The sequence below is a fragment of the Caretta caretta genome, chromosome 1 (assembly GCF_965140235.1).
Source record: "Caretta caretta isolate rCarCar2 chromosome 1, rCarCar1.hap1, whole genome shotgun sequence".
Classification (NCBI taxonomy): domain Eukaryota; kingdom Metazoa; phylum Chordata; order Testudines; family Cheloniidae; genus Caretta; species Caretta caretta.
Window position 1 is genome coordinate 180,642,115 of NC_134206.1, and position 14,412 is coordinate 180,656,526.

Sequence of the window (14,412 nt, forward strand, 5' to 3'; positions counted from 1 at the left end):
AATCATTTTTGTTGACATGGAGCCATTGATCACTACCCGTTGAGCCCGACAATCTAGCCAACTTTCTACCCACCTTATAGTGCATTCATCCAGCCCGTACTTCTTTAACTTGCTGACAAGAATACTGTGGGAGACCGTGTCAAAAGCTTTGCTAAAGTCAAGAAACAATACATCCACTGCTTTCCCTTCATCCACAGAACCAGTAATCTCATCATAGAAGGCGATTAGATTAGTCAGGCATGACCTTCCCTTGGTGAATCCATGCTGACTGTTCCTGATCACTTTCCTCTTATGTAAGTGCTTCAGGATTGATTCCTTGAGGACCTGCTCCATGATTTTTCCGGGGACTGAGGTGAGGCTGACTGGCCTGTAGTTCCCAGGATCCTCCTCCTTCCCTTTTTTAAAGATTGGCACTACATTAGCCTTTTTCCAGTCATCTGGGACTTCCCCCGTTCGCCATTTCAAAGATAATGGCCAATGGCTCTGCAATCACCAAATCCGCCAATTCCTTTAGCACTCTCGGATGCAACTCGTCCGGCCCCATGGATTTGTGCATGTGCAGCTTTTCTAAATAGTCCCTAACCACCTCTTTCTCCACAGAGGGCTGGCCATCTACTCCCCATGTTGTGATGCCCAGCGCAGCAGTCTGGGAGCTGTCCTTGTTAGTGAAGACAGAGGCAAAAAAAGCATTGAGCACATTAGCTTTGATAAAGATAAAGATATGCAAAATAGAGTAGAAGCCATTGAGCTCTTTCATAACCCCCAAGTGGACAGAGCAGAAAACAAATTTGTAAGAAGCCAGGGTTGGTTGGACATCCCCTGTGTGTTTCTGGGAGAGAACATTTTTGAACCACAGAAGATTTGGTTTAAAATTGTTCTAAGTATGAGAAAAGTTTTGGACCAGGGTCTTATTTTTTTCCTGACCTGTTAATCTGTCCCAACTTGTAAGACCTTTATTACCCAAGGTATGCTGAACTTTTAGCCTGATATTGTCTGCTCTTGATAAGCTAGAAAACTAGCTCACAAAGATAAAGTACTGAAATGAAGCGATCATTATGGTGGTGCAGCTGTTAACAATATGTGGAGGTTAATCTTGCTTTTAAAGAAGAAGAATGCACACCTGTACTTTGGCATATGCTTCTTTGTGAGCATGGAGACCTCTCCATTAGGATGGCAAAACTTTCCTTTGGGCTGATTGAACTCTTTTTTGGCTTGTGCACCCTGAGGACACATACTTGAGGTTAAAAAATTTCCATCAGGTGGCTGTTTGAGCTGAAGAATTGTGAATGTGAAGAACAAATAATTAATTTTATGCACCTCATTTTCAGCTCATTTCTTCTTTTTCCTCTAATTATAAACCAAAAAATATGTAAAAATGATTGCAGTGATACTTGTTACAGCAACATTAATTACACCTTTAAAATATGCAATGCTATATTTGGGAATTTTTGTTTTGCTTCTTGTGTGTGTACCATCTGGCCCTTTTTGATGATGTTATGGATATAATCTCATCGAAAAGTAATTCTTACTAAAGCCAGAACAATAATTAAAATAGTAGAACCAATTTTATTATTCATGCATATCTGAACTTCGTATAAAAATACAAATGGCAAATTTTGCATAAAAGTACAGTCATCGAGTGAGGAATTTCAGATGCTCACCAACAGAGATTTGTGTTTACAATGGCGGGTTTGGGGGGTATTGTAGACAGCATTCTCATTATTCCCAGGAGTTCCTACAGTACTCATTCAAAGAAAATTTGGCATCTACTTTGATAATATGTATGCAGTGTGGTTGTAGCTGTGTCGATCCCAGAATATTAGAGAGACAAGGTGGTTGAGGTAACAAGAGAAGTTGGTGCAATAAAATATATTACCTCATCCACCTTGCTCCCTCAATTTAATAGCAGTCAGTCTAAAATGTGTTTCTGTAAATAAACAAAGTTATTGAAAAATGATTTTAAAGCCTCCTTTGGGTGCCTTTTGATGTTTATGGTGCATTCAGAAAAGGGGCACCCCAATGGATAGACAACAGATGTCTGAATGTTTCATTCGTGCAGCTGCAGAAGTGCACCACAGGATATCTCAGAGACAGGGAGCATGCATCGCTTGTGGCACTAGAGATCCTCCACCAAAGCCCAGTGAAGTGAACAGAAAGACTCTCATTGACTTCACTGGGCTTTGGTTCAGGCCCTACGTGAGCTAAAGAGTTCACATACAAATGCTGTAGTGCTCTGTGTTCTGAAGGAGGAAGCTATCGAACATGAAAATTGTTTTCTAGGTACAAAAATGCAGATATTTATTGGTACCATAATGCTTAGTTTCAGCCAACATCAAACAACATTTATTTTTATGATTTTTCTCCATTGGTGTAACCAGCACTTGTAAAGCACTTGACACACATGTTATGACTGAACGCATTTCATTGGTAGATCAAGATGTTAATTTTTTTTTTTTTAGGGCAATACTTTTTTGCATGGTGTGCAGAAAGTCTTAGCTATCTGAAAGAAAGGGGAGGTGTTACGCTATAAAACATTTTCTTCTTGTTCTCAGGAATAGATGTTTCCTTCCTTAGGGGCACTTTTACTTATGGGAAGTCAAATATTGAATTGAATTGAATACCATGATTATTCATGATTGGAATGCTAACAAGTAAGAGCACAGAGGCTGCCAAAACTGTAAGGACCTTTCTGGTGATTTTGCATGACATGGAGGACAGAGATACATTGTTGATAGACAAGAGCAGAGGAGATTTTTTTTTAAAGTGAGCATCATAGTATCTATCCATTCCTAGATTTAAAGTGCACATGCACTCTGAGAGGTAATTTTGAGACACTGGTATCATAAAGTGCTATGTTCATTATATCAATGACTCCTGATCACATTTGCTCAGCTAACAAGTTTAAAAAAGAGAGAAAGAAAAAACAAATGTTCTGCCAGCCCTAAAAACTTACCCTGAGATCCAAAAGCCAAGCCAGGTTCTTTCTAGCTCATTCATCACTACCAGTAATAGAGATTCTGTAATTTAATTTAGTTAATAATTCTTAGTTAACAAAACAAGTCAGGGACAAATCAGTTCACTTCCTCATACCTATATTGACTCTGCAGCATTAACAGGTGTAACAGATACTAACTTTTCTTTACTCTGTTGGATATGACATACAGGATACAAATTCCAAATATGACAACAGATTACTAGAACTATTGATAAGGTAAAAAGATCTTTGTTTTGTTACCTGCTTGCTCCATGCCAGAACTTCTCCATCTGAGGACATCAGAAAAACATCCACTACAACCATAACATAAGATTGTGACTTCAGGTGTGGAATAAGCAAATGAACCAAAAAGAACGTTTTGTGCACAAATATGGTCACTCATTGGACCTTGTCTTCACTGAGCCTTGCTTCCTCACTGACCTCTCTCTCACTGATTTCTTCTCAGATCTCTGTCGGTATTATGTGCACACACCGTCCAGGCCTTCACCTTCTTATTCTTTCCATCAATTTCCCCAAGTTCTTAGCCCTTTCTCTCCATCCCTCCCAAATCAAGGACTGAATATCTAAATCCATACAATCCTTCATTCATTGACTTCTTTGCCCCTCACTCCTCCCCCAAAGTCCACCCAACCACATTCCAGTACTGCCTCATATCCATTTTCCCTGCTTGTGCATGCTTCCAGGGACCATGCTAGCTTCAAACACAAAAAAAGTCATCCTCTCTTTTTTCCACTCTGCAATCTATCTTGCAAAACAGTTATCCTTCCCTTCTTCCTTACTGAATCCAATGCCTTTCTCCAGGCCTCTTCTCCTTCCACTCTCTCTTTGCCTGGGATCTTGCTCACTTCTTCAAAGAGAATATGGCAAGAAATAATCTGCACCAAACTTTGCCTAACATACTCTCTTGTTTTTTCCCTGTCACTAATCTTAATATTTTATCTACTCTCTTCCAGTTTCTTAGAGATGCTGCAGAATGTAAACCCTTTCTTCCCCTTTAGAGGGGAGCAAGGGACTCTGTGGATTAACTACCCCTATACTGACCTAACACCGGAAAAAGGGAAAAGAGAGTATGGAGAATTTCCCTGTTTTCCAAGGACAAGGATTACAATAGATTCTCACTCCTGGAAGTTAAAAATCTCAAGCAAAATCTCCTTGACTGACTCAATGTGTTTAAAAAATGCCCTTTTCAAAACAGGTGGACAATATAGCACTCATCCTGACCCAAGTAAAATCACTGGTGTGGAGGGGGGTGTCTCAGAAAGTACAAATGGCTAAGAAGGAAGCAGATATTTTTCATTAAATATCATTCCTCAAGAAGTGACAATGGAGACCTGCCGTCTTTGCTAATGCTGATATTAAGCTGTTGATAATGAATTAAGAATAGGCCTCCTGACCACTGAGTGGCCAGGGGAAGGGAGAGAATGCAGCCCACCCACTTCCAATAGCAAGGAGACAAGGCAAAGTGAGAAAAAGGAAGGGACACGTAGCAATCCTTTGAAACACGAAAGGGAGGGAAAACAAGTGGCTGAATTTGGGTTGTACTACAAGGAAGCTGTGAAATTGGGGTTAAATAACTCCAGGCTAAATAAGAATGTTTGGAAAGTTTCTTTTTAAAAAAAAAATACCATCTGACTAATGAGGATTAGTGAACCTTATCTGAAAATGAATGACTGCATATAGTGTTAATGTTAGAGGTCATCATACCAGTCCCTCTAACACAAGCTATAGTCTGTGAACTGTTAAATGATCCCCAATATTTTTATCACAGCTGATTAAACAGGAAATATGCTACTTCCCGGTATATAAGGCACAAGCATATTTTAATAACACACTACACTGCAATACTAGAAATTGCTTCACAGCCATTTATTAGATGGAGAAAATAATCTAGGCTTATACTATTTTGAGTATGGTCCTTCTCCCCCCCAAAATAATAGGCAATAGTTACTAATGAGTGTCATTGTTGATATTCATCTCTGCTGCTTTTGACACCAATCATTGATCATATGCTTTTCTTCTTGAAATCTTATCCTCACCCATGGTTCATGAATTTCCTTTTATTTCACTGATGTTTCTTCAGCATCTTGTTTGGTGGATTTTCCTCATACCTCCTCTGCTTTTCAGTGGGAAATCCAGAGGGCTCCATCCTTGTCCCCTTTTTTGATGCCCTCTGGCTCCATGTGATGTTATTCAGAAACATGCTTTTATGCTGATGACTCTCCACTCTAGACATTGTCCAAATCAAAACCTTATCTTGTCTCTCTGACATCTCCTCAGGGGTTACCTTCAGCTCAACATAAACAAGCTGTGCTGTGACGCTTTTCCTGATCACTGAGGATAATGCCACCATCCTCCCAGTCACTCAAGCCCGTAACCTAGGCATCTGATTCCACAGTCTTTCTAGACCCACACAGTGAGGCTGTGTCCAAGCCTTGTTACTGTTTCCTGCACCACACCTCTGAGACCTCACCTCTTTAATATCCACACACCTAAAATATTCATCCAGGCCCTCATTATCAGTCTGTTGCAGAGTCTCTTCCTGAACCCAGGTCTCGTACTTTGAAGTTTAGCCACTAAGCTAAGGGGCATTCTGGGGTGGGTCACTCTCAATCTGTCTTGCTGAAACTGTTCCACTTTGTATAAATAAATAATTATTGTTGCAGGGATGTTCCCCCTCTCACCAGTCTTCCTTTCTCTCTGTCTCCCTCTAAATAGTTAATTATTTATACAAAGTAGAACAGCTGCAATAGGAGAGATTGAGTGAAACCCACACCAGAATAGCCAGTTGGTTAGGAGTGGGGAGACTTGGTTTAAATCCCTGTTCCCGAGCAGGGAAGGATTCAAACCTGGGTCTGCCACCTCCTAGCTGAGTGCTCTAACCACTGGGCTCTGGACTATAAGGGGGGCACTATCATTTCCTCCTCTTTGGTTTTGTGAATGATGTCTGAGGATATGTCTACATAGGGATAAAAGCCCCGCAGCATGGCCATGGCTGGCCTGTGTCAGCTGTCTTCGGCTCATAGGGCTAAGAATTGTTGTGTAGACATTTAGGCTCATGCTGGAGCCTGAGCTCTGGACCTACCGCCCCCATGTAAACATACCTTTAGTCCCTTTGTGAATCTAATCCTTTGTTTCCACATTTCCTTTGCTTTTATTTTTTTAAAATAGTTACAAATGTCCCAAAACAAAGTGAAACCTTTTTTCAAACCAAAACAATTTTTCTCAGACTTCAATTCACAAAAAAAATTGGTTTTGGTTTAATTTGAAAGAATTATTTCTGACTTCTCAGAATTGCCAGAGAACTGAAAAAATCAGTGTTCACACAGCTGTGTCAGATTCAACACTAGTCTTCTGCCTCTTACCCTATGAGCTAGCTACTAGACTCTGCTGCCTTTCTTATTGCACAATAGTTGGCCTAATTAATGCTTTGCATATAAGAGCTGAGGTTGAAGGAGATTTGTTGACTTACAAAAGATTCTTTTACTGATTTATCATCGACATGCAAACTGAATTCTCTTGTCTTAGTGTAGTCTGTCCCCCAACTCTGGATATTACTTAACCAAATGTAAAAGGTGTGATTTTAATCCCTGGCTCCTTTAAAACAAGAACAAAAAAAATCTTCAAAAGTACTTTAAACTTTAGTGTTTGCCAAAATGTGTTTTCAAAAAATATGTCTGGGAATAGACACGCTTGGATTCCCCTACAAGAGTTTGCTCTGTCTCCATTTCTAAAAAAAAAAGTACTCTGAACAAGGTATTCACCAAGGTAATTAACTTATCCTGCTGCCATTGGAGTTAATGACACAACTCCAATGAATTTTAATAGGAACATGGCCAGGCACTTTATAATTTATATAATATATATAAACATGCCCCTTAAGTGCAATATGTAAGAGCTGCATATCCTCACCCTGAAATGCTGTATTCTGGAAAGAGAAACAAAGGGCAAGGAGAATGACAAAACCCTCAACCTACCACCTGATCACTTGCAAACAGCAAGAATGCTTTGCCTATTTAGCCCCCCCACCCCCGGAGTTGAACTGATATGGGGATAGATGGTGTGACACTGTCAGTGGCTGAATCATTTCTACTAACATTCCACCAAAGCCTGACTGTGGAAACCTTCAGGATCTGCTGCAAGATGTATCTGGTCAACTTGACATTTTTGCTGGCTGGGAGATTTGCTGATCATGTAAGATAGTCACTGCTCAGTTAATTAGTTGGAATTTAATTATCCGTGAGTGGGGATTTGTGTAAATTTCTGGTAATTATATGTGGTTAAGAGTATTGATTTTGCTTTGTTTTGTTTCCATACACATACTACATGAACAAACAATAACCCAATAAATAATATAACAAACCTTGTTTTATCCAAATGGGACAGAGGAAATGGAATTTCTTTGGATGATTTTAGTTTCAGGTAAATGGAAGACTTTTCAGTACACATGGTACTGTTTAGCTCAGTTTTGGACATGGAATTTTTCAGGTAAGAGATATCATGGCAAATGACCCTTTCAAACTTCTGTAGAATTTAGTAGAAAATAACTTTTTCTGTTAAATTCTGTAGGATGCCCCCCGCAAAAAAAAAAAAAAAAAAAAAACTAGAGAAGGGATATCTTTTTCTATTATATTATAAGGCTTTGAGTCTAATTTCTATAGAACAGTATTACATTTCTATATCTAGCAGCTTTCTGCCTAATAAATTCTATAGGGCTTTTCCATAAAGAGAGGTGTGCCGGTACAATGGTGTTGAATATGGGATAAGACAGAAACAGCAATCAGTTATTATAATACCTTTAAACTTGAAAATCTTTACCCTCCTCCCAGGGGCATCCACAAGGTGGGGGAGCAAGCAGGGGCATGTACCCCTCCAATAATCAGCCTCCTCCGGGGAGAATGAGCTCCTCTTGCCCCAGGGAAACTGACTGTTCCTCTGGTCCCAGGGCCACAGTGAAGAGAGTGAGCTTCTCCAGTGCCAGGGCTGCAGGGAGTTATAGAATCCAAAAGCCATCACATTTTATTCCTGTGCATGACCCTGCCTTCTCCCTGCCAAAAAAATCCCCCCTTCTGTACCTTTTGTTGTCTGCCTGGATTGTATACATGATTGTGTCTTTATACCTCTCAGTAAAATCCCCACAAAAATATGTCTTTGTGATTAAGACACTGGACTGGGATTCCAGAGATCTGTCTTTCAACCTTGGCTCTGTCAGTTTTCCGGTATGCTCTTGGGCAAGTCACTTAGTCTCTTGGTGGGAGGTTCCTATCTACGAAATGGAGAAATATTTCTCTATCTCATGGGGTGAGGCTAAAACAGTTAAGGTTTGTGAGGTGCTTGGATACCATGGTAATGGGAGCTGTATAAAAAGTACTTAAATAGTTGGCCCAATAATAATTCTTTGCAACGACATGTTCCATCTGCTAATGTGATGTGCAGGCCATGGCTTGAAAGTATTGATGAATATAATGTCACATATAATAGAAAGCAGTAATAATTAGCAATATTTTGCTATTATTTGATACAATTCATCATGGAAGCTCAGTGTTTTACACATAAGTATACATATCTCTGTAGAATAATCATTATTTCATCTGTTTTGCAGATTGGGAAACTGAGGAATAGAGAGGTTAAGGACCATAATTTTAAAGGCACATATGCACTTAACTCTCATTGGAATCAAGGAGAGTTAGGGATCTAAGTACCTTTTTCAAATCTGTCTAACCCATGACGCAGAGAAAGGCAGTGGCAGACCCAGAAACAGAACCCAGGAATTGCAATTCCCAGTACTGTGCTCTAGCCACTAAACAGCATTATTTCCCTGAAGAAACATGCACTTAAAATAAGTGTAAAATATTATTTAAGATATATTCATTATGACTGAATACTTTATACTGCTGCCGACTATGCTCTGAATTTTCAGAGTAGATTAGCACAATGTGATTTAGCGAAGGTGTATCTATTCAGGAACATTTGCAGGGTGCAAACATGCCTTCAAATATGCACATACACCAGTCATGAATGGAGAAATAATAGTATCCTGCAGGGTAAAATGGTATAATAGAATGGAAAACCTGTAAGGATGTTCAAGCCATTCTATATGCTTTTATTTAGTTTAGTTTCTGCACCTTCAGGAGATTAGTGGCTAATTATATTGCCTCACTTTTTCCCTTTTTCAGAAGGAAATATTTCAGAAAGGAACACAATAGGTTTTACAAAGCTAGCTTTACATCTAATATTGCCAGGCACAGGTGATTGCTAGGGACAGTTAATGCAAGCAGTAATCATTGTAAGTGTTGTATAAATAGATTTGAAGGTTTATTATTGATAATATATTATTCTCTCTTTCTTCCCCCCACATTGCCCTTTGTGTGTTCTGTACAGATTAAGTTTTATTTTAAAATATTTGAGTCACCTTTTTTTTTAGTTACCTAACTACAAGCCAAGTGTACAAGGTAAGACATTTCAGCATTAGTCCATCCCTAAACACAGTTAAATGTATAACTCGCTCATTTTCCCATCCTCCCTTCCCACTTCCCAACCCAAGAGTGAAATGCAAATAATAAACACACACCTGATTTTCACATTTTTCACATAATAATTTAGGATTGGATTCTGCCATCCTGACTAACGCTGAGTAATCCAAGAGCAATCCAAGTGAGTCAGAATTAGAGCAACTCTGCGTTTACACCACTGTAGCTGATCTAAAATCTGGCTCCACAGGACTACTCTGAAATAAGGCACCATTCAGTGTGAATAAGGATGGCAGAATTGGACCCTTCAGTGATTTCTGCTGCACTGCACTCAATGGTGCTACTTTATCTTTTGCCTTCCTGACCTGACCGACAGACATATTTCTTTAAAGGTTAAGTAGTTATGCAAAACAAAAGTCAGAGAAACTTCTCTAATCATCAGGTTATTTTTTTTTTCGATTTCAGTATATTTTGTTGCTGTTTATAACAAGTAAACACACGGAGAAAGAGCATCAGTCTGCAGAGCAAATTATTCGGGGATGACTCTTTTTGTCATGCAATAGTTTACACAATTTGTAAGAGATTTCTGCTCCATTCCCTCCCCCCGCCTCATCCCCAGTAATACAAAGGATTGCAAATGTATAAACAATCTGAACCTACTGAAAGAAAAAAAGGAGTGAAGACAGTTGTCTTCTGTATTTAAACAGCATTGTTATATCCAAACATTATCTGCAGAGTGGTATGAATGCTGATGTTCTATGATGATGATGATAGCTCAGTAGCAGAGATGGTTAAAGAATTGCATACAGGTGGCAATGGAAGATGCAGGTGGGAAAGTGTGAGCAATATGGAACTATTAATATTTTTGGAAAGATAAACTCTACCTGTGTAGCCCAGCGAATTGTCATCATTATCAGAGGTGGGAAGTGGCGTCCCGCTGTCGTTCCCCCTCTCTAGGTCATCAGAGTCTGTCGGAAATAACACCAGAGCTGCTGATGGGGTCACAGTAGTAACAGTAGTTGCCATTTCCATCAAAACATGTCCAGATACAAATAAATCCACATATGACAGAAAGACACACAGTGACAACACACAGAATACTTTATCCTTCCACAACCTGTGTTGTGTCAAACACTGTAACAGCTTCAGTAACATTGCTTTTAGTTTCCAAATTCCCTTTCTGTTCTGTTTCCTTATTCCCCTAGTTTAATCCTTTTACTGCACCTTTTTCTCTTACTTCACAGCTTGTGAAGTGCTCAGTCTACACTCTGAGAAACAGCCAGCACAGCCTGTGGTGAGCATATGGGGAAGAGTAGGCAGGGTGATTGAATGCTAGCATTGCTAATTTTCTACCTTATTGTTAATCAAAGCTATTGACTGTGATCACTCCCCATCATTGCTGCATCTCCTGGAAATTAGGGACTCAGGGGACTTTACCTCTTTGGAGGGGGGTGGGGAGGAGAGACAGTGCCTTGTCAAACAGGGGGGAGGGTTAATATAAGTACCATACCTACTCTGGAGGAGAGGGCAGGGGCCAGATCTCATCTATGAAAAGGCAACAGTTTATCATCATAAGAAAGATACATTTCCTAGACCTAAAGGCACTTGAAAGAAACACTCAATTTCAATGACGTGGAAAAAAAATCCCAAACCAGAGAAATCACATTTTAATACTTCATAAGATAAATCAGTAGTCTGAAATTTCATGACACAAGGTATAATAATAATGAAGAGTCAAAACAGAAGGAATAAAAAGAATCACACAAGCTCTGAAAACAAAACCACACAGCATAGTGGTTTGGCAGTACACAAAGGAATTCTCTACTTTATCAATATCATTATATCACATCTTTATGTACAACTACATGATACAGAATGTTAAATGGTATGCAGGTTTATTTCTATTCTCTTGATATAAATAGCAAATTGAGAAGTATTAGGAATGGCTAAAAATAATGACATATTGAATATGTTGCTGTTTATAAGTGGAGCCAGGTCTGGAATACAATCAGTGAATACTGTACTTGGAATATCACTAGTACAGTAGAAAGTATGTCTGACTATTGACTTACTGTTCTCGTCTGTGTTCCACTGTAAGTACTTGTTGATAGGTGTATCATAATTACCTAAGTATTTTAAAGACCTTGAACAAGAATAACATTTCTTACCATTAACATACTTCCTGGATTATTACAGTCAGCAGATATTAAAGTTTGTCATATAACAAGATTGATACAGTTAATTTAAAAATTATATTTCTATCTAAAATTTTTGCTGATGTTACAAGAAAACACCTATGATCACTAAACCAGAAATATGTTAGTAAAAATACTCTCTCTGTTTTCTCAGGATGTTTACTTTGTTCATTTGATATCACTTCTTAAAAAGCCATGTCTCTGCTATGCAATGAAAACAGATACTCAATTTCTTCTTGAAAAGATCCTGATAAGCAACGGACGATAAAAAAATAAATCTTGAAGAAGGAATTTAAAAAATGAAATTGAAGACAAACTATTTAAGGGTACTCCATCAGACTTCTTTAAAATTAATCAATTAAAATATTGTCATTTTTAAACAGCTGTAGTGGAAATAAATAATTAAATAAAACTTGTTTTAACAACAGATGCAAAAGGCAAAATATGTTCATTTATTGGTCCATTCATCTTTGCTGGCTCAGTAATGACCCATGTCAAGTGTACACTTAAAATCTGCTCAGAAAGTGGCAGCGCAGTGAGAGCATCAAAATTTTACTACTCCAGGTTCTTCACTTATTACATGCAGGGGTTGATGAGGTCAGAGTTTTACATTATAGCCATAAAGAACAGTAGGATGGCACTTTTTGATGAACTAAGAGGCAGAGATTCCACGCCTACGGCGCCTGCTCAGGCAAAAAGCTGCACCCAGCTAAAAAAACAAAAAATAAACACATACTGTGATTTGACACAGCCAACCTGCTGATATTCCTTTCACTTCAATAATTGTTTCTTGGAGATTTATCCAACGCAGTCATCTTAGGATTTGTGATATTAAAAGAAGTGGGTGATGGACGGCTGGCTACTATTCAGCTATAGGGTAGGTATGTTTCAATTTAGCACACATCTTTATATGGAAAAACAATATAATTAAACCACTTTTTTCCCATTCTAGAAGGACATATGGTATGTCAGACTATTAAAAATGGGCAGTAATAAACACTACATGCTAATTCTTAAGCTAACATTTTTAAACGAATGTGAGTTCAGTTAGGTGCCTAAGTAAAAGCAATCTGACTTTCAGAGGTGCTGAGCATTGAATGAACCAAAAGGGAGAGATGGGGGCCCACCCCTTCTAATAACCAGGCTGACATTATTTAGGGGCATTACTTTAGTCATACATATTTGAAAATGTTGCCCTCAGTCATCTATCTTCACCAGTGGAAGTGAGTGGGTTAGGCGTTCTTTTCTAGTTATACCAGAAAAAAACAATGTGGTATTTAGCAGATTTTTTAATGATTAGGCCATCACCATTCATAATGAATGAACATTATTGAATTAATGAACAAGAATGAACATTATTCATCATCCCATTTTTTGTGAAATGCGAGCTTTTTGACTTAGTCACAAAGAACATGGTATTTCAATCAACACATTGGAGATTACTGTATGTCAGTGGTTCTCAAACTTCTTCCGTTGCTTGTGCAAGGAAAGCCCCTGGCGGGCTGGGCTGGTTTGTTTACCTGCCACGTCCGCGGGTTCGGCCGATCGCGGCTCCCAGTGGCCGCGGTTCGCTGCTCCAGGACAATGGGAGCTGCTGGAAGCGGCGGCCATTACGTCCCTCAGCCCGTGCTGCTTCCAGCAGCTCCCATTGGCCTGGAGCAGCGAACCACGGCCACTGGGAGCCACAATCGGCTGAACCTACAGATGTGGCAGGTAAACAAACCAGCCCGGCCCGCCAGGGGCTTTCCCTGCACAAGCGGCGGAACAAGTTTGGGAACCACTGCTATATGGTCTTTGCGCAGGAATCACCATTCACTTATGATGATCAGTAAAGTTCAGTTCCAGGTGTGGTTGAATTCTACCATTTTCAGTTCACTGAAGGTAAGATCCCCCCCAGTGCAGAAGAGCTATACTGTTCTGTGTGCTGTACTTCAATGATCTGCTGAAGATATATTTACTTAGTTGAACAGTTAGGCCGTGATCAGGTATTAAGCCAACATTCTGATGTTACAGGGAGTAGCTGTTCAAATAAGAGGCCGGGTAGTAAGGAAGAGGCACATTCATTCTCTCCCAGCTACCTGCTCTATTGCTCAGCTGCTGGTTTCCATTCTTCCTCAGTGCCAGTTACCGACAGACCCTTTTCTCCTTGTTCCTTCTCACTGAAAGCACAAAGCCCTTATGCTGCTGCCCATCTTCCGCCTCTCCCTCATCCCAATACCAATCATGTCCTGCCTCCTCAGGTGTCATGTATTGTGATACGTACAGCAGGGCCATTTCTAAGATTGGCCCCAAGACTGGTCTGAGGTGGGAGGGCTTATAGGGAAGCTCTGTTCACAAAGAGTAGCCATCATTCATTACAATAAGCTGTAATACCTTAAGAATTGTATCTATTGCTCTAAATACAAATTGGCTTCTAATTTAGCTTGAGCTGAATATTACTCACATTTAGGCATATATCAAAATTAAGCATTTGGGTGCATCCCAAACTTATTTTTATGTAAAACAATTTTGATATCTGAGTTCAATTATCGCCTGTTATTCACTTTATAATTAACATAGATGTTAGCAATGTACTGTAAAACATGGCAGAAAGCAATGCCATTTTAGTCATTGCTTCACAATACACGTTATTTCAAGATGCATGACTACATTTACCAAACAAATCAGTTTCTGTCCACACTTTCCATCACTATATGCTAGCTTGCACAGTAGATAAAAGTTAAAAAATAACATTTTTTTTTGTGAATGGAGAGAT

At 39.2% G+C, this 14,412-nt stretch overlaps 1 protein-coding gene across 3 annotated transcripts in view; it reads right to left on the reverse strand.

The window, feature by feature from the left end:
* ROBO1 (roundabout guidance receptor 1) overlaps window positions 1–14,412 on the reverse strand; it is a 1,030,664-nt gene that overhangs the window by 516,656 nt on the left and 499,596 nt on the right. For 2 of the 3 annotated variants that reach the window (XM_075117733.1, XM_048868853.2), the window contains exon 3: window positions 10,347–10,430. The exons of the other annotated variant lie outside the window; for it this stretch is intronic. In XM_075117733.1, coding sequence (XP_074973834.1) covers window positions 10,347–10,430 — 84 coding nt within the window. The remainder of the gene's footprint in view (window positions 1–10,346; window positions 10,431–14,412) is intronic. 3 annotated transcript variants of the gene reach the window in all.